A 23286-nucleotide genomic window follows, 5' to 3' on the forward strand; every position below is an offset into this window, starting at 1 on the left:
CGCATTCTGTGTCCATGCCCACCGTGTAATTAAATCCTTTTTCATTAATCAATAAAACTCCACGGTACGGAAAAATATTTAAAGAATGGTTTTGGTGGTCCCTCTAGGCCTCAACTCTCTACCTACCATGCCCATCAGCTGCACAGAAGAATGAGGAAAACCCCTTAATTAAGGGTGCGTGAACGGGCCGGATCAAGCTGGGCGCAGCGGAACTTTTGGTACGACCATGAGATTAGCCAATCCAAACGCAGCCCAACTTGGCATTGCGCTGCTCCAAATCGAACTGCCCAGCTTGGGCCGGATTCGGCCCAATCCATCAATCTATATTGCGATCATTGTGTGCCAAACTGATGCGATGTGCTGCATCTTGTGCAAATTTAATTTCTTGGTCACAATTTGCAGTTTCTTGCTTTGGCTACAATAGGAAACATTTTAAACAAAAATTGTTATAGTGAGTCTTGGAGAACTTAATCATCACTAATGATCAATAAGCTCACCCTTAGTAAATAAATGTGCATGGTATCTAATAATTACAAACACCTCCGAGACTCCCCATCTCCTACAACAGTGGTTGGTGCCAAATAAAGGATTATTCAAAAGCCCAGTTGCACTAAAATTTGTCATCTCATTGTGTTTCTTTTTGACTAAATGTTTTGATCACTACAACCACTCTAATCAATGTTTTTGGTGCCCAAATTCAATAATGGGGTCCCCATCCGCTCTGGATGGATTACTCAAAAAGGTAGATTACACATGGAGTACTGGGGCAGAGATCTTTAATTAGGATGAAGCACATCGAGAGCGATTGTCACTCGGTTCCTAATTAATCATTAGAATACCAACTTGCTATTAGTTCCTTAATTAAAAAGCAATCACTTATGAACCACATCATCATCATTATGTTTAATATATCTTAAATGGGTGTTCTTTCAGTTTGATCCTGACTCAAAAGTGATGTTCATTGGGTCTACCTTTGACACGTAGAACTCATGTGAGGAACTCTTTTAATTACGTCTTCTTTCAAAATTTCATAGACAACCTCATCGATCACAGGACTATGTAGGGATCTTCTGGAAATAAACCTCATTAATCATCTTCATATATACATTCGATTTTTTTTCTTTTTATTTTGACAAAAGTGGCTCATGATGTTAGCGAAATTTCATTTAATAAGGTTCATGAAATCAGAGATTACAAGGAAAAAGGGAAAATGAAGAGGAAAAGGAAAGAGCAAGCGGAGACTTTTTGTATTTCTACTGTGATCTGTTTTTTTTTTTTCTTGAAAGAGATAGATAGCATGCTACCCGCTTCGTTTATTTTATTTAGAAATAAACTTAGTTGGAAATGTGAATTAATTAGGATTCAAACTTAGGTCTCGGGTATCAACCACCAAGCCCTTTGCCCATTGCTCTAGGGACGGTCCGTATTTCTACTGTGATCTGTTAATTGGCTTATTGTATGTCTTATATATAATTCCTCCAAAAAAAATTTTCCCTCCTAGTCGCGTTTGTTTTCTCTTTTATCTTTTTATTTTCATGAAAGAGGATAGTGTACCGTCATTAAGTAAGGATAGTGTACCGTAATTAAGTAACTTCCCTAATATATATATCACTCTTATCAACTATCATATATGCAAGACCAACGGAAAAAAAACAAGAAAATTAAGGAGAACATGCATGGTAGCAATTAAAGCACCACCTCTACTAGCTAGTCCTAATTAGAAGATAAAAGTTACATTGCATATTGATGATCAATGATTAGAAGTTGTATCCTGGCAAATGATTAACTCAGCTTTAAATTTTTAGTTGCAGACATTTTTCAAACATTTTATATGATATTTTCAGTATTGGCCGGTGATTTCATTTTTGGCTTGTTATCGGTAGCGTGTACTCATCATTGACTCCTCTAGCACCGTAAGAGCAAGTGCAGGGCCACCTTCTCCATCTTCTCCCATAAGATGTTAGCATAGAGCTCATGTGCAAAACCAACCTTGCAATCATCTTTGCTGCCTTTTAGGTACATAATGATCTTTTCCTTTTAAGGTGCCAAGAAACAAATAAATTCTTTTGTAAAGTTTAGTGGTGGGGTACCTGCAGTGAAAAGTTCCAATGATGTTAAGGAATTCAGAAAAAAGCTCAATGTAGAGATCTCTAAATTAACTTTTGTAAGTGAAGTGACTGATACTTGGCGATCGACCTCTATGTTATTCATCTCTGTACATAAGTTTTTCTTCTGACTTAAATCAACAGTACTCTAAGCTGAAAGAAAGAGTACTTCAAGTGGTTTCGTGTAGGTAAGTTCAAACTGAGGCAAATCTCACTGGTTAATTTCTTGGTGGAGAGGCCATGAACATAGTCCTTTTTTGGCATTCTAGCAACTTAGTGCAAGACATCTTGCGTAGTATTGAAACCCAAAGGCATTAGAAAAGAATTAATGAAGATTGCGTTAGGCATCTGATAACACAGAGAAGATGCTGTTGCAATCATGAGGAATCATGCACATGGACCAATCTCTTAGCATTCGCTGCATATAATTTGTTGTCCGTAGTAATTAAGGTTCTATAGAACAGCGGACACGAGGAATGATAACAAACCACCCATAAAGAATATAAAAATAGAAAAAACAAAGATAAAAAGAGTCAAGTGGAGATTATTCATGAAATGTTAATTCATGTCGACGAGTCTCATGAGCCTTCTAAACAATACTTTATATTGCCAGAAGAGAGCGAGCATCGATCATTCCTTACAGTTGTAATTATAAGAAACTGAATCGCCATAAGCAAGAGATATCTCCTTTGAAACGAAATGAAAATTAATTAGCCTGAAATGTATTAAAATTAATTTTCATAAATAAATGGAGAATGCATTTACGTGTAAGCAACTCGTACCGCTAGAAGTGAAGGCACTGATTCCTCCAGTATAAGAAAATTAATGTCTCTTATGAACAATCAGCATGTGTCTCAGTCATGGACCACGTTGCAACCAGCACAGGCTAAGTCACTAGATTTAAGCACCATAACAAATTACAGGGCAATACCTTACAATTGTTAAAAATTAGTGCTGCAAAAACTTTACAATATAGCTAGCTTGTCCATCACGGTCGGTTCGCAAGTTGGACAACTGTCCGGTCAATCATTAAGATAGTTTGAAAGAGCTGTTAGGAAAGCTGTAAATGTTTTTTAACCAAAGTTGTCGTAACAGCTTCTACTCGTAATTAGAAGCAAAAAAACGTTTTAAATTAATTAAGGGTTCTATTTTTAGATCTAGAAACCCATTTTTCACTCTCTAACATATATAGCTAATTAAATGGCTTTGACTTTATCTCTCAGCTCATGCTTCTCGAGTAGAAAAGTTAGTCGAAAAGTCAGGCCGAACAGGTAAGTTGTGCAATGTAGGTGGAATTAAAGCTGTCCCTGCCACTATAATGGGGTGGTCCACAGAGTAAGATACTCCTCTAAATGGAGAAACATAACAATTGAAGCATGACAGGGATCGGGCACCACTCATAATTTGTTTACTGAATAAGATATATAGAAATGATGGGTAATAGCATGGGACAGGTTCCATCTAGTGAGCCCTATTTGCCCCTAAAGTTGGCTAGCAAAAGGAGGCTGGAATCAACATTTATGTCCAGTAAATGGTGAGCAAAGCCTCAGTGATTTGCCCATTTGATGGCCCAAACAACTGTACCATGAATCCTTCATTTTAAGTCACCTCCGACAATATCAGCCTGCATGATTTATTCCACTTCCATGGTAATTGCACTGAATTTAATTAGGAACTGAAATAGAGGAGTCAAAGTGAAGGAACAAATGAGATGTTTGTTGTAGAGCATCAACTTTTCAATATTTACTGGTAAATTAGATCTTGCAACTACTCTGGCTTCTATCAGTCATAGACTAGGTCAAATTGCCGACATCTTTTCCATCAAATCATTCAAATAATGCTCAACAGGGAACTCCCTTATTGCTTACCCAAAAGGAAGAACAAGAATTCATCCACATTATGCTGGAGAATCACAGCAGAAATAAATTGAGCAGAACAACTAGTGCACTCCAGTCCAGACAACACCGGTGTGGCAATATTCTTTATTCACGCATCCTTTATGAAGTTGGTTAAAATTTTATAGGTCGTTAGCGTGTAGTATAGTTTAAACACAGCATCACTATCTGAGGAAAAAAGGGAATCTAATTGATGAATATCTAAACTTGATATATTCTAAAGTCCTAGCTAGTAAAAATTCCTTCAAATTTTTGTTTTTTTTTTCTTTTGAAAGGTCCTATTTGAATTGACTAATGTGGGTTCACTTATTAACCTTAATTACAGAATATAGACCAAGGAAACAATCAGCACATGGTTGCCAGTTTGAAAGGCTAGCAATTGAGATGCTAAAAAGGCTAATATGCACTGCGTCGACTCTGATCTGACAAGCTTGTCATGGCTATAGGACAACAGTGGCTTAGGATCCGGCCGGCCCATCGACGTACCGTGATTACTAAGGTGGCTGCATCAATTAGAAGCTAGGGGGAATCACTTTGACATCTAAATGATTGCACTAGACTTGCTGAGTCATTAAGATGGCTCTTCTGAGATCACATGCCACCTAATTGTATAATATTATCACCTAAGTTTTCGCTAGGAACCCACTCCTGTTGGCTGATGCATTCTGTTTCTTTGCTTCTAAAACTGTGAAATTCTTCGAGGAAAGTCTTATTTACAAGTATAGCAATATATGAACAACCTACTTAGGAATACACGTAAATACTTGAAGCAAATAGAAAAACAATTTCACGCGGTTAGGGTGATTCAGATACAAATGTTGTAAGTAGCTAGGATGACATATTGTACAAGATAAAGTAGAATATTACGTATAGAGTGATTGGTCTTTACTGTACAAAACTAAATGCTAATATGATTCGCGGTGGTTCTCCTGATAACTTTGGGAACTTAATTACACAGTAAGCTATGTTAAATATAAAAATGTTTAAAACAACTGTTGTACTCTAAAAGCTTAAGCTATTAGATAACGGTGTTTTAAACATTTTTATATTTAACACTCCTCCTCACGTCTGGGCTCGAGACTTAATTAATATGCTAGGAGCCTAGCGTTACTTGAACTCAGAACCTCCTGCTCTGATACCATATGAAACAACCGTTGTACTCTAAAAGCTTAAGCTATTAGATAACGGTGTTTTAAACATTTTTATATTTAACAAGCTACAGTCAAAAAAATAAATAAATAGATGGTAAGTGAACGTCATATTTAACTTCCACATTAGAAGATATCAACTCTATCCTCCACGCTTAATCCTTTTAAAGGGGACCAACATTCCATTCATTTCAGTGATCTGTTACGTCTCTACTCTCTGGTGGGTGTGGGTGTGGTGTGTGTGTGTGTGTGTGTGTGTGTGTGGAGAGAGAGAGAGAGAGAGAGAGAGAGAGAGAGAGATGGTCATGCATGGGGAAACGGTGGCTCAAGGAAGCATCCAAAGGGATCGCATTGATCCATTTTTTGCAAGAGAAAAATCTCGAAACAGGATCATGCGATCCTTTTGGATCCCTCCTTCAGCCATTTCTCGCTACTGACGTTTGCTGCTTCAACTGCATCCTTTTATCAGCACCAGGCAATATCTGCCGGTGACGATGCAAAGAGCCGTGAATACAGATCGGTTTACTTCCCATATATAGGCCTATTCATTTATGTTCTTCTTTACAAGATATAGCTTGTTAGATATCTTCTTCACTACAATTTAATCTTTTTCTCTTAATTTTTGGGAGTCGCAGTTTATAGTACGTTATTAGCAAACTATTCTCATCTTTTCTTTTCCATTGCGTGGCAGCAAGGACAAGAAGGAATCAATGCACTAGTTAGTCTTGTCTGCGTGTTCATTGTGACCTCAATTAGGTTGCAGAAGAAACATCTGGCATTATTTTCTTCATTTTTTTGAGTATAAATATAATTTTCATACAGAAAGAAGAAGAAGATATGCGGAAAATCATAAATGTCTGGTAGATGTCGTGCACTAGTTGCTGCAATCAGCTCCCTTTTAAGCATGTATAACAGAAAGGCATGCTCTAAATATGTTGTTCACGAGAAACTTCAAACTAAGATGTAATCAACTGCTTCTAATTAAAGCTGACTACAAATTGGAGTTCGGTAAATTAAGCGTTGATTATCTCTTTGATAATTAAGTTCCAGTAGACAATATGCAAAAGAGAGATTAATTGTACCATCGACAAAATGGATGTACTATGTGGATGTGAGCAAGAAATAGTAGACTATTTATATTTTTGTTGCGTTTACATTAGATTATTGCTAACTAATTAATCTACGGGCCGAAACTTACACCATCCTTTTGGCAAGAGATGCGAGATTTATGAGACACACTAGTAGGCATCAGAGGAGTCTAGATAAGGTGAAAAGGCCTTACCTCCCTAGTTGCCATGCGGTGGACAACTTGTCTTGAGAGAATAATGTCATCTTTCAACAGATCGAAAGACAATGACTCTCTCTCTCTCTGCTTGCAAATATTCGAAAAACTCTTCTTCAGTGGGATTAGTCTTACTAAACTGTCTCTTTCTGTTTTCCTCTCTCTCACTTGTTTTTTATTTTATTCTGACTCTTTTCTGCAGCATTGTTATCTCATCCTTGTGGCTAAGTTCATATTACTCTATGAATGAATCAGAGAACAATCTATCTTTTCTCCAAAAAAAAAAAAAAGGAAAAAAAAAAAAGATATGATAATTAATTAAGTTTCCAGTCGATAGCAATGATGAGAAGCTCTCTCTCAGTTGTTCTTCTCAGGAGAATCCTTTCATATGTAAATTATCGATCATCTAAACTCAAAATAGAGCCGCTAATAATAGTAAGTTGTGTGCGTGAACTCTGCATTGTATCGCGTGCGTTTTCTGCATGTTCATGGCAGCCACAGGGAGCTGTATGTTCATGCGGTAAGTTCTCTTTTCTTTTTCATTTTCTTGTCTGAAAGGTGTTCATGCACTAACGGTTACAGGACGGTGGCTGAAGAAGAGCAGCTTGAAATCTGAGCGAGCGAACTCGGACAAGTTCCGCCCACGAATAAATAGGTTAGTTAATGTGCGTGGAGCTGTTCAAGTACCATAACTGTCATAATGTTCACAGCTCATATTTCATTTAATATCATTTATTAATTAGATCCTCGTTAGATGACCCGTGGTTTTCATTCTCATCACGTCGTTATGATCAGTGATTTGTTGTTTCGTCGTTATGATCAGTGATTTGTTGTTTCGATTTTTCTTGATGGACATTGTGAAGGAGTCTGCCACTCTTTAAGAACCACAGCAAGATTTGCTGCGGCTGTGGTCTCGTACCTATCTGTATCCGATTCTATTTCTTTTTTTTCTTTTTTCTTTTTTTTGAGAAAAATAGATAGCACGCTACCCATTTCGTTTATTTCATTTAAAAATAAACTTAGCTAGAAATGTGAATCAATTAAGATTCGAACTGGTGACCTCGGGTACCAATCACTAAATCCTTTGCCACTTGCTCTAGGCACGGTCGGTGTATCCAATTTTATTTCACTCCCGAGTGCGGAGAATGTTGGGATCTAGTCCGTGACCTTTCAATCATGGCTTGTGGGCCCTGAACTTGCACACGAGATTTCGTTTGCAACTTCTCTCTCTCTGTGGTCATATTTGGCCCAAATACGGCCCACTTAAGCGCAACACTGCTTGTGGCGCAATATATAGCCCACTACGAAAAGGCTTCCAACAGTAACTATTTTTTTTCAGCACCTCTCAGCTTCTTTATTTGTCCTGCTTAAAATCTATGGTTAGTTGCTTTAACTTGAAAAAATTTTGCTTAGCTAACAGGTAATCCAAGGAATAATTAATCCATTAAAATATGTTTAAAATTAAAATTAAATTTAGGTATCAATGGAAAAAAATAGCTGTGATGTACATTTTGCCTTAGCTTCGCGGCTTGGCGCAGTCGATCGGGAACAGGAGATCAAGTTTTGCTAAACTAACAGGTAAGAATAAGATAAGAGAGGTGGTTTCTTCTTCTAGTGCTTTTTATCTGCTCCCTTTTGGTTCAGGCTTTTTCTCCAGCTACCACCGTCCTTCTCCTCAAACCCTAACCCAAGCTTGCACGTTTTTGCCCCAAATGGTGGAAATGCGGATCTCGCAACTCTCCAGCTATCTCTCCTTTCTCTTCGTCGTCGCCCTTGTCTTCGTCTCCGCTGTTCGATACTCCGAAGCCGTAGAAGAGAAAGCGGAAGCCCCCTTCTCCTTCTCCTTCTCCTTCTCCTTCGATCGGTCCGAAGCATCCCCCAGCTTTGCTTCGCAAATCGTTCTCAGCGGAGACGCCGCGATCATCGATTCCGCGATCAGGGTCACTCGCCCCGTGAACTCGAGCTATGGGGGGATCGCGTGCAGGGAACCCATCAGATTCGTGGGAACAAACCCTGGGTTTTCCACCTACTTCGTCTTCTCCATCTCACAGAGAAATGGCGGTTCCTTGGCGTTCTCTCTAACCCCGAGCAGTGCCTCTCTTGAATCCACGGATGTGCTCCGATCCGGCACGCCATTGTCGCCCAGTTTAATCTCGGTGAAGTTTATAACAGCTTCAGACCCTACTTCCGGTAATCGAAGTGCAAACTATGTTGCAATCGATGTTGGTGCCAAACCTGGCGTTGAAAGCTCTGAACTTTCAGGCTCCGACTTGGTTTTAAGCAGTGGACAGAAGCTGCATTCTTGGATTGATTACAACGGGATTACAAAGAAAATTGAAGTGAGGGTGAGCAAACTGAACGATCCGAGGCCCGCCGATCTGTTGCTTTCACACCCAATTGATCTATCCAACGCGCTGTGGAGGGAGAAGATGCTTGTGGGTATAAGCTCTACGAGCGGCAATTCTACGATTTATTCGTGGAGCTTCCATGTTAAACACGGAGCTCCGCATTCCATGCACTCTGATCCTCTGGATCCTCACTCATTACTTGCGCAATCCGCGAAGCCCCCACCGATCCATCCGAGAAGACCTCATTCTTGGGGTGTTTTTGCGGCAATGGTGTTTGCTGCTGCTTTGGGAGCCCTGCTGATGTGGTATGCCACTGTCTCCCGGCGCCCCGTAGGTCCCATGGAGTATCAAATGAACCCAATAGAGATCGGGTATGAGAGGATTGTGCTCCTTGATGACAAGGTTATTAGAGAGTGTTGAGAAGCAACAGGTTGGAGATGAGAATGTGCTGTGTTGAATACTGTTATGTTTCTTTCTCCTGCTATTGTGTCCCGTGCTCTCCTCGTGAATGGAGGCCATAGATTTTGCATCAATCTTGTGCGGACGGTTTCTGTTCTTAGTTACTCTGCTTATATTTAGTTCTAGTGTATTCCCTTATATTTAGTTCTAGCCTATTGCCTGGTAGTTTTTATTATTGTATTAAAGCTAAATGATGGTCGATGGAAATGAATTGTGCTGTAGGAGGGAGGTCTCTTATCTTTACTGTTTTGCTCTTACTCCAGTTGTTTTTCTCTGCTCTCCGTTGCTTGCAATCTTTGGTCATGCTACTGATGAATTCAAATTTTTTTCCCACCAATTTCTCACCGAGGTTGCATAGAAGATAGACTCTTCATCTACTGCGTGAGGGCTAGAAGCCCTTGCAGAGTTCCGGGTACCTTTTCTTTCATTATTAGCCATTGATGAGAGTTCACAAAAGGAACGAGGATGAAATCACTCGAGTCTCATGTCACTCAAGATTATAGGTGATCATGATTTTCTTTAGACTCTTTTAATGCTAACACTTTGTGGTCGCAAGATTTAAAAGTAACTGAAGACAGATTTAAGCATGAAGTAACTTTGGTTTAATTAATAGGTTCTGCAAAGCTAGAATTTTAGCAAAAGAAACCAAAAAGCTTGAAAATCTCTCCAAGGCAAGGACAATGTGTAAGAATTGAAATAGGATTTGCACAAAGGCCAGAATGGGGATAAAATAGAGCCAAAACAGTAAGATGCAAATTGCGTTCGTGTCTGACGAAGAAAGGTTTATCTTTGGCGGTGATGATATTACTGCTGCTCTATTTATTGGCCAGAAATGCAGAAGATCAGTTTAACTGTACAAAAACATTTCCTATGCATTAGTTTATGGCTTGAATAGCATAATGGAGAGAGAGAGAGAGAGAGAGAGAGAGCTTCTGATGATGATCTTTCACCTTAGAAAGTGAAGCTCATTCTTCCGCTGTTTATGATATGCAAGTTTTTCTTTTTCGTTGTCGGTATGATCTAAGGTTATCGTTATTAGAGATAACCGTACACATCTTTCATTTAGAAATTGAGATTAATTTGGTTGCGATTATTGATGCAACATCTCAAAATTCCACACTGAAATTTCCTTTTTTTCTCTTTTTGTTTTTTAGAAAATTCACACTACAACTTCTCACAGAACGGGAGACTGTCATACCCGGAATCCTATGGTAACAAATTTATTGTAAACTGGAAAAAGGAGGGGGTATCATACGAACGAAAAGAAAGGGAAAAAAAAGAACAACGAGAAGTAGTACAATGTATTGCAAGAGAGATCTCAGTGTATCATAGTCATCTTCAATTCCTTCAAAAAGGATTTTCAGAAAGATAACGCAGATAAGGATACATCATCATTGACCAGCTGCATAAGCAACGACACATAAATGTGAAACTGAAAGGAAAAATTTAAAGAAGATAAATGTGAAACTGAAAGGAAAAATTTAAAGAAGATAAATGTGAAATTGAAAGGAAAAATTTAAAGAAGAACATCTCAGTCCAATTATTTCCCCATAAGTTTCTTCACTAGCAATCATAGTGCAAGGATAACATAAGGATGCAAATCATCAGGGATGTTCTCTCGAAATGGTAATAACATAATAATTTTAAAACGAACATAAGAAAAAAAAAAAAAAAGGCTAGAGGTCGCGCTAGAAAGATCACAAAGAGTCAAGGGGAACAAGTAAAAAATAAAAAATATTAAATTTGAAGCGGGGTTAAAAAAAAAAAAAAGAAGAAAAAACAAAGCAGGGATGAAGATGGAAAGAAAGAAAAAACCAAAAAGAAAACTTGTTTTGATTGAAACCAACCATTGTGGTACAAAGAAAAATCCCTTATTACTGTAGATCTAGAACGGAGAGCTCGTTAAATTCATCAGCACGAGGAAGAAGCTTTCCTGAATTCACAGACAAGCAATAAAACACAGAAAGCATATATAACGATCTTCATAGATCTAACTAATAGCGAGTCCTCAATCAAAACAAGGGGCCAGAGAGCGAGGAGGAGGAAGAGGTTGAGAGAAGCCTCCCTAGGGTAGGGTTTCCACTTTCCACCGGTGCTTTATTCGCTACAATATAGAAGGGATGGCAGGAGCAGCCGTGGAAGGCCTTCTGGGCTCCAACTGTGACTGGAGGAATTGGTGGGCTGGCCCATGAAACGTTTCGGCGCGAAGGTATACAGCCCATAACCCGATCTTCAAAGAATATGTACGCTTTTGACCTAGACCCGCAAACAGCCCATACCGAGGAAACGACGCCCGGGGCCAATACGCAACGATCCCACCCAGCGAATCGTGCCCGTCTCGGTCTGGAACTTGAACTCGAACTCGATCTCGATCTCGATCTCGATCTCGATCTCGATCGTATGGAAGAATTTAAGAATCCCAAATTGTAATATTGGAGGGCGAATAAATCAAACTGTCGTTTCTAGTCTCCTCTTGCTAACTTTAATTAATAAAGATTTGACCGACAGTTTCTAAAGCAAGTGGCAAAGAGCTTGATACTTGGTATTCGAGACCCAAGTTTGAATTCTAATTGAATTATATTTCCAGCTAAATTTATTTCTAAATGTAATAAATGAAACGGATAACGTGCTACCCCCCCTCTCTCTCTCTCTCTCTCTCTCTCTCTCTCTCACACACAAANAAAAAAAAAAAAAAAAAAAACAAACACGGAAGGTTTGGCGCCGTCTCAGCAACGAACGCACGGAAAGCGGCGCGAGAGGCCATCCGCAGTTCCCAATAATATCCCTCCAAACTTTCCCATTGAGTACTCCTCCTACCCATATATCCCGTGCAAAATGCAAAGTGGATCACGTAAGCTAGCTGCTACGTGATTGGGCTATTTTCATATTTTATTTTTTTTATTATTATTGGTGATACAGATAACACACACGTCGAAGTCCGTCCTTTCCATCCTGATGTGATGCCTTTATCGGCAAAGCTGAAAGCCCGCATCCTGGCGCAGGCATGCAATGATGAGAACCCGCGGATGGGCACCTCCGCATCCAATCACAGCCTCCTCCACATTCGAGGAGGATAATATATCAATCATCATCGTCGCCGCCGCCGCGGCCTCCTCCTCCTCCTCCTCCTCTTCTCCCTCCGTCGCCTCAAATCCCCACGGAGGGAGAGAGAGGCCGAGCGACGCGGAGGAGCGGATTCACTAATGGCGACGACGACTATAGAGATAGGGGATCGTGAGGAGAATTCTCCTCGCGATGTCGACGGGACACTCGACGATACGGCGCATCAGATAAGCCATGGTGTGTGTGTGTGTTTGTATATATATATTCACTTCAATTCGCTACCGCGCGCATTTGCTTCTTGCTGATAACGGATGATCGATCGGTCAGTGCGCAGCTCTTATAAATAGATATATATCCGGTGTGGTTTGTTTTCTTTAGATCCGTGGTATCAGGTGGGGTTCGTGCTGACGACGGGGGTGAACAGCGCATACGTGCTGGGATATGCGGGCTCAATCATGGTGCATTTGGGTTGGATAGCAGGTACAACCGGCTTGCTTCTCGCCGCAGCAATATCCCTCTATGCCAACGCTCTTCTAGCTCGTCTCCATGAAGTCGGCGGCAAGCGCCATATTCGCTACAGAGACCTTGCCGGCTACATCTACGGTAATTTTTCTTCTCTTCTTTTGCTGCAGACATTAGCATAGCCTCAAACCAACCAATCAGAAATTTACGATTGCCTGATGAATCTAATTGGCTTGTCCATATTTCATGGTTCAAGTCAGGTAAAATTCCAGGTAGGCAACCACTGTCAATTAAACCAACCGATCAGTAATTTAAGATTGCCTGATGAATTAATTATTCTGATCATGTGTCATCTACGACTGCCCGCTGCTTATTTGCAGGCAGAAGAATGTACGCTTTGACGTGGGCGTTGCAGTATATTAACCTCTTTATGATCAACACTGGATTTATCATTCTAGCTGGCCAGGCGCTGAAGGTCGCACAAAATTCTTTAATTCCTTATACTTGGAGAGGAAGAACGATTTTCTAAATTGTATTTGCTTCGTAGCTTCCTTTCTCAACCTCGCTCCTCATCTCCTCGTTTTTGCTTCGTTTCTGTGTTACAGGCAATATACATCCTCTACAGGAATGACGGTCTTCTAAAGCTTCCTTACTGCATAGCAATTTCTGGCTTTGTTTGTGCTCTGTTTGCCTTTGGAATACCGCATTTATCAGCTTTGAGAATTTGGCTTGGATTTTCGACTTTTTTCAGCTTGATATACATCTTTACGGCATTCGTGCTCTCTACCAGGGATGGTACGTACTATTCCAACTGTCTCGCACTTCTTCTAACCGTAATGATCTCTTCTTCTGGGGTACTTTCGCAATATTACTGCACTTGAGGGAACTTTATCATCTTAGTTTAAAATAATGACCATGCCCTTTGCCTTTTTCATAGAACTTGTATTTGTAAGAACACTCATAGGTTGAAGTGAAATTAGTAGTTATTGGTTGTGTATATGCGGCAGTGCAGTAATCTATGCGAAGCTAGCCTAGTTTGTATATCATTGATCAAAAAATCCAGATTAGTATCTGAAGATCCAGTATGACAACTCATTGTGTCTTTGTCAAAAATGATACATGTCCGATACTACATTTTATTCATTTCTTTTTTTGCTCCTTTTAGGTTTGAAATATATCTAGATAAGAACAAAAGATTACTGCCGAGAAATTTCTAAGATGTTTCTGGTAGTATAGTGTATCTTGCTATACTTGGATGTAAGAAATTTCTTGTACAAACATATATTCTCATTTTTTCGACAGCTGCTTGATGGTAAACAGTATTCTGTAAAAATGACTATTAAGGAAGGCGATGCTTTATAATCTCCATACATTTTTTTTTTTGTTGTGGCATACAGGGATAAACGCTGCTCCTCGTGATTACAGCATCCCAGGGTCACATATCAGCAAGATTTTTAACACCATTGGTGCTCTTGCCAGTCTTGTTTTTGCTTACAACACGGGAATGCTACCAGAGATTCAGGTTGGCTTACCAAGGTCCCATAAAGTAGTATCGTCCATTTTGATCTTAAATATATATATTTGATAACCTCTTTACCTACATTGTTAAGATTGATGATCTATGATTCATGTTCATTTGTGGTAGATGGCATTTGGTATTCTGCTGGGCCAAATTTTTTACATAAGACTATTCTTGGGGCCACATGTGACCTATCTTCTGAGCTCAAATTCTTTGCTTCTTAATTTGTTGATTTCATGTCTTTGTAGATTGTGTGTTTGTGTATGTGTGTAGGCCTCTGTTACTTTACTAGAGATAGGCCAATGCCTTTTTATACAGTCAAAGCAAAAGACGAAAATTTTAGTTCCAACTGCCGCTGAGATAATTTGTTCCACTGCAGGCAACAGTAAGACCACCAGTCGTTAGAAACATGGAGAGAGCACTAATATTTCAATTCACAATTGGTTCTTTGCCTTTGTATGCTGTCACCTTTATGGGATATTGGGCTTATGGGTCTTCAACTTCAACATATCTCCTCAATAGCGTCAGCGGTCCACTCTGGGTTAAAACAGCGGCAAATGTTGCAGCCTTTCTCCAAACAGTTATTGCTTTACATGTACTCCACATTTCCTCATCCTTCCTTGCAGTCTACTTCCATTCTATTCAGGGACAGAGAGAAAAACTTGCTTTCTTTATTTTTTTAATTTTTAGAGGGAGCTGGTTGGGGAAGAGAATTTATATCAATATAGATCCTTTAAGAAAAACCAAATACAAAAGCAAATATGGAGAAAAGCAAACTTAACAATCTAAAATTCTGAACGATTTTCTGCTTGCATCCTACGAGAACCAGTAAAAGAATATGTCAGTTGGAATTCCCAAGATCGGTTTTTCTGAGCTTTCCACACTGTTCTGAAGTTTTCAGTCATTTTTTCCTTCTGTTGACCTTACTAATTGTGAATCTTGGTTCTATTGCTAGATCTTTGCTAGTCCAACATACGAATACCTGGATACAAAGTATGGGAGAGGAAAAGGGGATGCATTTTCCTTACACAATCTTTCATTTAGGATCGTTGTGAGGGGCGGCTACCTTACTGTAAACACATTAGTAGCTGCTTTGTTACCATTTCTCGGAGACTTCATGAGCCTGACGGGAGCCTTGAGCACATTCCCTCTCACATTTGTACTGGCTAATCACATGTACTTGAAGGTGAAGAAGAGTAAGCTATCGACGCTGCAGAAGACATGGCACTGGCTTAACGTTGTAGCCTTTGGCTGCTTATCGGTAGCTGCCGCAGTTGCTGCTGTGAGACTCATCGTGGTTGATTCCAAAACCTATCATGTCTTTGCTGATCTTTGAGTTCTTTTCTGGTAAATTTATCTTCAATCAGGTCATCAGATATATTGTAGGTTCAGCTACGCATTTAGTCTTCCTGCTCAATTTTTCTCGACCCTTGTCTGTCGACTATGTGGGAAACTATTATCAAATTCATAGTTATTATTATTCAAATTAATTGGCAATATCTCTTGCCTCTCTCACCCTTTTTTTCCAGTTACAACTAGAATAAGATATTTTTGCACATTTTTCGGATTTGAAATTGTTGACCTGCTTTGTATTAGCTCTCACGAAAGTCGTAGAACATCGGTCATTGCGATTATATTTGAAAATTATGCCACATTGTTCTTTTCAGCTCGTCAGTCCCCGTCACTTGGAATGCATGGCCACTGAGGCTATTCAATCAGCGCACAATCCCTTCACCATTAGCTAAATAAGGCAGCCTTCTCATTTGATGGTTTAAGAGCCAGTTTGGCACTGAAGGCCACCTAACACTATTAAGCAAAATGGAGTTTGAATAAAAATATATAGGGATACACTTTTCCGATTCTGATGAGATTGCAAAATATATATCATAATAGACTCATTATAATATATCCACAATATGAAATTGCGCACGAAAACAAAAAGAATAAACCATTCTTAGCAAGCACACCATTAGCTCGCGAGGAGACGCTACCAATCCCCATAACTTACGGTTGCATAGCATCATCTCTATGTAAGCATCTGAGATACACGGCAGCTACGATTACAATGCGCACTGAATCACAGATGCAGAAGGATGGATTGAAATTAAGTTGAAAGAAAGGTTAGAAAAGAAAAAGACTTTATTGCTACTAACTGCAATTTACTTACAGATGCACCGGAAAACCAACCAAAAGACAGGTAACAAGACGAGCATGACGTCAACCAGAGACAACCCTTCGGAAATCAAAAGGCAACACACAGGAAACACGGACCCAAATACTAGTGCAGACAAAGTAGTGTAGAAGAGACGCAAAGAACATAACAGGATGATGATGATGATGATGATGATGATGATGATGATTATTTAAAACTCGAACTCAGACTCGGACTCGGACTGGAGATGGAGATGCTTATTATTGTTCATTATTATTATTTTTCCTATAATTATATATTTTGTTTTCAGGCGGCGGCGATCTGGACGGGCTTGACCTCAGGCTTCTTGGCGGGCTCCTTCTTGGGGACGGTGACGGTGAGGACCCCGTTCTCCATGGTGGCCTTAACTTCGTCCGTCTTGGCGTTGTCGGGGAGGCGGAAGCTGCGGAGGAACTTGCCGCTGCTGCGCTCGACGCGGTGCCAGGTGTCGGTCTTCTCCTCCTGCTCCCTGGTGCGCTCGCCGCTGATGCGGAGGACGTTGCCCTCCTCCACCTCCACCTTCACCTCCTCCTTCTTCAGCCCGGGCAGGTCCGCCTGGAACACGTGCGCCTCGGGGGTCTCCTTCCAGTCTATGCGGGCGCCCGCGAACGCCGCCGTCTCCCTCGGAAACGACACCGCCCACGACGACGGCGACGCCAGCCTCGGGAAGGCGAGGGCGCTGCTGCCGCCGCCGAAGGGGAAGAAGTTCTCGAAGGGGTCGAAGACGTCGAGGGAGAAGGGGTCGAAGATGTTGCTGCGGGGGATCAGCGCCATTTCTCTCTCTCTCGCTCTCTCTGTTTTCTTTCCCTGGTTGTTAGCTTTTAAGCCTACAACAACTACTACAATGAAGAAGAAGAAGAAGAAGAAGAAGACGAGACTGCTGTTGGCGTAGGGGAGGTGCTTTCTCGATTGCGGATGCTTTTGCGCGCGCTTCTCTGACTGGTGGTGGAGAGGTGGGGATGGTTTTATTTATAGCAGGAACGAGCGAGGCAGGGAGGTTCGTGCACTCTCGAGTCTCGACTCTCGAGAGGGTTCTACAACAAACCGGGTTGATTGGGAGGACGCTGAAAAGATCTTTTACAATGACCGGGGACCAGAGAAGGAACCAGACGCGTCGAGCACCTTCTCATCAGCGCCGGGGAAATAACGTTCCGGAAGGACCGTATAAATACCTATGACGTGTTTGGAGCCATCCAGCACATTCTAATTTACGGCGCAATCGTGAAGTGAATCAGGAAAATAGTAATTTTTTACATTTTACCGATCGTTCCTGAAGCAGATGGTAAAGAACTTGATGATTGGTAACCGAAAATTTAAATTCGAATCCTAATTGATTCACATTTACAGCTAAATTTATTTTTAAATAAAATAAATAAAACAGATAGTATGCTATCTATCTAAAAAAAATATATTATATATATTTTTTAAAATATTTCTTAAAAGAAAATAATGCGAGATATAAGCCCACCGAATTTAGAAAGGTGGTGGACGATCGAGTAAAAGTGAAAAAAAAAAAAAAGAACAGTTGGCGTCACAAAGAGTAGTTCTTAATTTATTCAGATAATTATGAAGTAATTGATACTTTTTATTTTATTTCGAATAATAATAATTGATGTATACGACTGTGATTTTCCTTGCATTAATGGGTTCCGAGTAATTTGATAACTAGGTTAAACCGGCCGCCTCTAGTGCAAGTGGCAAAAAATTTGATTGTTGATATCCGAGATCCTAAGTTCGAATCCTAATTGATTCACATTTTCAGCTAAGTTTATTTCTAAACGAAATAAACGAAGCAGATAGCATGCTACCTATCTCTTAAAAAAAAATAATAACTAAGTTAAACTCGTCCCAATTTCCCACTCTCCATTCTATAGAATCTATACTCGTCTGGCACAAAAACAACAAAGAGAAAATACTCCACGATAGATTTTTTGAAATTTAAGAATTTTAAGAGCATAAATTTTTGTGACCCCCCGGTGCCACATATGTCGACCGCCTCTGGGAGGTAAAAAAAATGTCAAAAATTAAAATAGTTTCTTTGCCCTGATGGAAACAGCTTTATGTCGTTACAAACTAAAGCCGTTGATGAAACAGGTCCAATGCCGAGATTACTTTTGCTGGACATTTCAGGCCGAATTTATTTACGAATCACCAATAGTCGGCGGTAGAACGCCTACTTTTTGCTGCCTTCAACCGTAAAAATGGCACCGACGACCGCCCTTAAAACAATTGGCTAATGACTTAATAATTTGTATCCAAAGTTCTAAGTTTGAATCCTAAGTATTTTACTATAACTGTTTGACTCCGGCATAAAATATTTTAGATCAAATTTCTTCTTCTACATTTAATTATGATGTGTTTGGAATAACATTCTTTTATAAGACAGCATTAGAGAGAATAAACTCAATCAAGGCGCTAAATAGTAACCGTCTAGGGGGATGCTTATTATTAACTTCCAATTATACAAGTATCTGCCTTACATGGGAAGTACTTTTTATGCAAATCACATTATTTGTATCAAACAACTCTCTGACACAGCGATCAACAATTCACCATAATATAGTAAGAAGGAAAATACTCATACTTTCAACCACTCAAAGCAACAGCAGAGGCCCCAGCAAAATTTTGAAGGATAGTCTCTAATGAAAACCTCTCTGCTGTTTCCAATAATGTAGAAGCCGAAGGAACGGTTGCGATGAGACATAGTAACCCGTGTGACGGGCACAACAGATATAACGTGCCTCTCAGATATGATCCTTGCGGCGGGAGGAACAGGGAAACGGCTTGCAATAACTTCTGAAGAGAACTTGTTAAGCAAATAGGAATCAGCAAAGAAAGCGGGAGTACATTGGTAGGCCTGGATGTTGCACAGCTGCACCCCTCTGGCTCTGTGAAATACTTCATCAGGAACTGAGGCAGCACCGCTCGTAGCACTTACTTTCCTAGTCGAGAGCGTCCTCCTGATACAAGAGCACACATGATATAACTAGCTACTATATAGGACATAGATGAATTGCACAGTGAATGTGACTTCAGACTATGCGATTCAATAATACAGTAGTAGAATTTCCAACCAAACTGTCTTTATGCTGCAGTTCTCTTTTAGATGCTAGATCATTCTTAAAAACGATGCAGCAATAAGGCCCAAAAGCCAACAAGGAGAATTAAAGCATGTGGGTTAAGATGGTTTTTTAGAAGGGTAGTCATAACAGGGACAGGTAAAAGAAGTGGGGGAAAAAAGATCAGGAAGTTCGTTACAAATGTATGGCTCACAGTATTGCAATTGCAAATGAGCTGAATAATGATTCCCCACTAAAAAATTCCTCCTAGTCGCTAGAGAGACAATATCATTGATGGATGGAATTGCTTGTGGAGAAGTATCACTCTTTCAGCATCATTAGGTAATCTACATGAAGCTAGATTAAGGTAGGATACCATGAAGAAATTGGCAAAATCATGGCATTTTCAAGAGAATTTTGGCCAACTCTAAGTACCAAAGGTTCTTTGGAAAAATTTAGTAAAATGGTGATTGTAAGATCCCTTAAGCTAAAATGATGTTTGAGAACATACATATGGGTTCACAGACATGCATAAATACTTGAGAAACGATAGAAAACTCATGGCAAAAAAGGAATCATGACATACCATCTAATAAGGGCAATACTACGAGCAATGAGGGAGCCCTGCCCCTGGCATGCCTGGCATTTTACCAGCCCACGCGATCCACATGTCGCACATGGCAGCATTCCTTTCCCGCTGCATTTTGTGCATCTGTCCAAAGTCCAAGCAAGATAAGCATTTACTCGAGACATATCATTTGCTACTACTGCAGTGGAAGGGTGCAACTCACATTGTATCAGATCCATCTCTATGAGCAATCAGACCCCTTCCATAGCATGCAGGGCACTGACTCATCTGATTTTCCTTGTAAGTTCTGCGCTCCTGGCCAGCATTACAGGTAGGACAAGCTATCTGTCCTCGTCCTTCACAGTCTGCCATTCCCTCGTGAATACGTGAGTAATTCAAAAGTTACAGAGAAAAAAAAGCTTACAAGAACAACCTACCAGGGCATATATAATGTAAGCACCTGCTTAGTTACTTTAGGTGTCTATTTATTACAAATGGATGTCCTTCATGAGGTAAACGAAAAAATTAGCTCTTATTAACACACACACACAAAAAGAAAATGAAAGAGAATAAGGGATAACAATAAGATAAATTTAAGTTCCATGAATTCCCAATTTAAGTTGGAAGAAAATTGGAAAAGCCTTAAATACTCCTAGTCACGTGTAGATTAAGATTAATGCTATGAAGTTCATCACAACAGTAAGATGCCTAAATAACATAGTCCAACTTAATTTCCCCCTTCTTCAGAAAGGCTGCCCGTACTCTTCACTGCAGTCAAGCTACCTGTTAACCCTTTTTCATCTGTTGATGCTACCTCTATTATCTTAGCAGTCAAGGCACATACTTGACTTTAAATACTCTCACTCTAGATACTCTCACTAAACATCTTAATTTTTACCAACGGAATTATCAGATTATATGCAGTTCTCAAGCATATGTCAACAGATCTTACCAGAGCACTTCTCAATGATGTCAGAATGAGGAACCTTAACCCTGATTTCTTTTTGAGGTACAAAGAGGAGTGGGAATTCGGATCTCAGATCCAGTTCCCATATTGCAATTTCCAGTCCATTATCTTTTCCATCAACTTTCTCACCTAAATACGGCTCTCTTTCAATTATTTTTTCCCTCTCCTCCACGAATGTTTCAAGTGTTCCAACATACACATTGCAGTCTTCAATGGTAGATATCGTCCATCTCCTAGCAGGTTGACTCCCCCAACAACAACGATGCCCTACATGATCAATTAGTAGTTGCCGAATTTCCACCTCATCCAAATATTCCCTGCAAAGAAGGAAAAATGGGGGGGAGGAAAACATCCACACTTCCATGAGTTGACTTTTTGGAACCAAAAAGAAACAGAATTTGTCATCACTTTGAGGGGAACGAAAACATTTCCATTCTGTTGGTTTTTATCGACATTTAGCTGTTACCTCCCTACTTCCTTGGAACTGTATCCAGGCTGGTATTCACCGTACCTTCCTTGAAAGACAATCGCCTGATCTGCTGTAAACGATCTCAAATAAAATAAAGGAAATGAACCGTGTAACAAATAAGGAGAAAATAGCAACTGCTGTTCATTATCATGATTATAATAGTAATGATAACCCAAGCGCAGCAGCAGTAGCAACTGGATGGTGCCTGTATCATGACAAGACAACAGTCCCTGATGATTAACAACGACTCTGATTCATGACAATGTGAAGTTATTGCTATCATAAGTGATGAGATCAATATGGTCATGAAGGGATTTAATTTTGAGTTGCTTTAGTTAAGGCCTGGCCTTATTTTGTCTAATTTTGCTTGATCTGCCGAACACTTTGCACATACATGAAACTGATGAAACTGATGAAGCTGATGCAACATGGTCATGCAAATCAGTTGAAGCATTTATGCCGTTTAAACGAAGCTGGAATCAAGAAGAAGTCGCAAACTGACGGAACTTATATATTTCTCATTATTAACCAGTTAGGGACCTCAAAAATAACAAAACAGGAAAGAAACAGACAATTCCAAGCAGTTGAGTGGGTGCGAAAGAGCGCGAGAGACGGATGCTCAGTACAATACGTACCTTGGGGGATGCGAGGGTGATCGGGCTCGGGAGAGGTGACGAGGGCGCCGTGAATGGAGGGCGGGTAGTAGCGATCGGAGGACAAGGCGGAGGCGGATCGGATCTCCTCGATGCTGACCTCCTCCCCCGCACCCGCCGCAGGGGAGGAGTAGGGAGGGGCGCGCAGGGATGAGGAGGTCCGTCCCAGGTACTGGTACGACCTCCATGACTCCTCCCTCTTCTCTTCTCCTGATATTCCCTAACATACGCATTACGCACGCGCACGACACGACCCAAAAAGGAGACAACATTTTTTCTTCTTTTTTTTTTTNTGCGGCGTCGGCAAGGCAAGTACCAGGGTCGTCGTCAACCTTTCCTTTAGCTCTTGGAAGCTTCGGTCGCAACCGTCGCTCCACACAAATCTCATTTTTTTCAGAACGAGCTACCTAGTCTGAGCACGTGCGAGGAACGGAGGGTGAGGAGAATGAGAGCACGAGATGGTACCTGAGAGAAGGGCTTGCTCCATCGTTTCGGAGAGGGAGAGGGACGGAGAGAGAGAGAGAGACAACAAGGTACAGGACGGAGGAGAGGAGACCCAGCTCGACACCCCAGTGGATCTGCCCCCTCTAGGCCGCCCCGGATCGTAGGGTCCGCCTCTGCTCCTCCTCCAGTCAATCAGCACTTCATTGTTGCCATGAATGGGTTGATAATCGGTTTGATTGGCTTGTTACTTGACAGCTAAGAATGGGTGGGTCAGGTGGGGCCCAACCCAACGCGGAAACGGAGGGAGATCGGAGCTTCAACGAAAGAATATGAGCTGGCAACTCGAGCACGGAGCACGTCCAGATGCCCTCTCGTCTCGAGCCAAACGTCAGCCCAAGTGCTCAACCCACACAACCAAACGGCATGAAGGTAGCACTACAGATTTTGTAAAGCAACTAACCGTATGCACCGTAATTGGTTAAAATTATGATAATTGATATTCAAAATTTTACGACAGAAACTTAATTACTTTATATTTTTAGCTATATTTATTTTTTAAAAAAATAAAATGCTATTTTTACCTTTAAAAAATTTGAAAAGCAATCCTCAAATGCACTCCTTATTTATTTTTGTGTCCAAATAAAAAAAAAGGGC

At 40.5% G+C, this 23286-nt stretch overlaps 4 protein-coding genes across 6 annotated transcripts; 2 read left to right on the forward strand and 2 right to left on the reverse strand.

Annotated features, from left to right (window-relative positions):
- On the forward strand, window positions 7860–9494 carry LOC109724382 (L-type lectin-domain containing receptor kinase VIII.1-like). The gene has a single exon (XM_020253195.1). The coding sequence runs from the start codon at window positions 8143–8145 to the stop codon at window positions 9196–9198; it is 1056 nt and encodes a 351-aa protein (XP_020108784.1). The 5' UTR covers window positions 7860–8142; the 3' UTR covers window positions 9199–9494.
- Window positions 12201–15796, forward strand: LOC109723674 (probable proline transporter 2). 2 transcript variants are annotated; one of them, XM_020252114.1, is made up of 7 exons: window positions 12205–12537; window positions 12679–12903; window positions 13143–13237; window positions 13368–13557; window positions 14160–14284; window positions 14661–14876; window positions 15237–15796. In XM_020252114.1, exons 1-7 carry the CDS (start codon window positions 12441–12443, stop codon window positions 15615–15617), a joined length of 1329 nt encoding a protein of 442 aa, XP_020107703.1. In that variant the 5' UTR covers window positions 12205–12440; the 3' UTR covers window positions 15618–15796. The 2 variants fall into 2 exon arrangements, with proteins under 2 accessions (XP_020107704.1, XP_020107703.1); XM_020252115.1 differs by lacking the exon at window positions 14661–14876 and having other exon boundaries at window positions 12201–12537.
- Window positions 16403–17587, reverse strand: LOC109723681 (17.4 kDa class I heat shock protein-like). Its single transcript, XM_020252127.1, has one exon. It carries the CDS (start codon window positions 17244–17246, stop codon window positions 16740–16742), a length of 507 nt encoding a protein of 168 aa, XP_020107716.1. The 5' UTR covers window positions 17247–17587; the 3' UTR covers window positions 16403–16739.
- LOC109723675 (protein SSUH2 homolog) lies at window positions 18889–22862 on the reverse strand. Of its 2 annotated transcripts, none has more exons than XM_020252116.1 (7): window positions 22654–22862; window positions 22171–22398; window positions 21533–21605; window positions 21052–21383; window positions 20323–20464; window positions 20118–20243; window positions 18889–19432 (listed from the first exon to the last, which is right to left on the reverse strand). In XM_020252116.1, the coding sequence occupies exons 1-7, from the start codon at window positions 22673–22675 to the stop codon at window positions 19051–19053; spliced, it is 1305 nt and encodes a 434-aa protein (XP_020107705.1). In that variant the 5' UTR covers window positions 22676–22862; the 3' UTR covers window positions 18889–19050. The 2 variants fall into 2 exon arrangements, with proteins under 2 accessions (XP_020107705.1, XP_020107706.1); XM_020252117.1 differs by having other exon boundaries at window positions 21533–21602; window positions 22654–22861.

The sequence above is a fragment of the Ananas comosus genome, linkage group 18 (assembly GCF_001540865.1).
Source record: "Ananas comosus cultivar F153 linkage group 18, ASM154086v1, whole genome shotgun sequence".
In the NCBI taxonomy this organism is placed as follows: Eukaryota; Viridiplantae; Streptophyta; class Magnoliopsida; order Poales; family Bromeliaceae; genus Ananas; species Ananas comosus.

Bases quoted from the DNA above. Each gene is read 5' to 3' on its own strand.
- LOC109724382 (XM_020253195.1), top strand. From the start codon at position 8,143: ATGGTGGAAATGCGGATCTCGCAACTCTCCAGCTATCTCTCCTTTCTC.
- LOC109723674 (XM_020252114.1), top strand. From the start codon at position 12,441: ATGGCGACGACGACTATAGAGATAGGGGATCGTGAGGAGAATTCTCCT. The intron at 13,238-13,367 runs GTCGCACAAAAT...TCTGTGTTACAG, and splicing joins TAGCTGGCCAGGCGCTGAAG to GCAATATACATCCTCTACAG. The intron at 13,558-14,159 runs GTACGTACTATT...TGTGGCATACAG, and splicing joins CGTGCTCTCTACCAGGGATG to GGATAAACGCTGCTCCTCGT.
- LOC109723681 (XM_020252127.1), bottom strand. From the start codon at position 17,246: ATGGCGCTGATCCCCCGCAGCAACATCTTCGACCCCTTCTCCCTCGAC.
- LOC109723675 (XM_020252116.1), bottom strand. From the start codon at position 22,675: ATGGAGCAAGCCCTTCTCTCAG. The intron at 21,606-22,170 runs GTACGTATTGTA...GATCGTTTACAG, and splicing joins TCACCCTCGCATCCCCCAAG to CAGATCAGGCGATTGTCTTT. The intron at 20,465-21,051 runs GTAAGATCTGTT...AGGGAATGGCAG, and splicing joins CATCATTGAGAAGTGCTCTG to ACTGTGAAGGACGAGGACAG.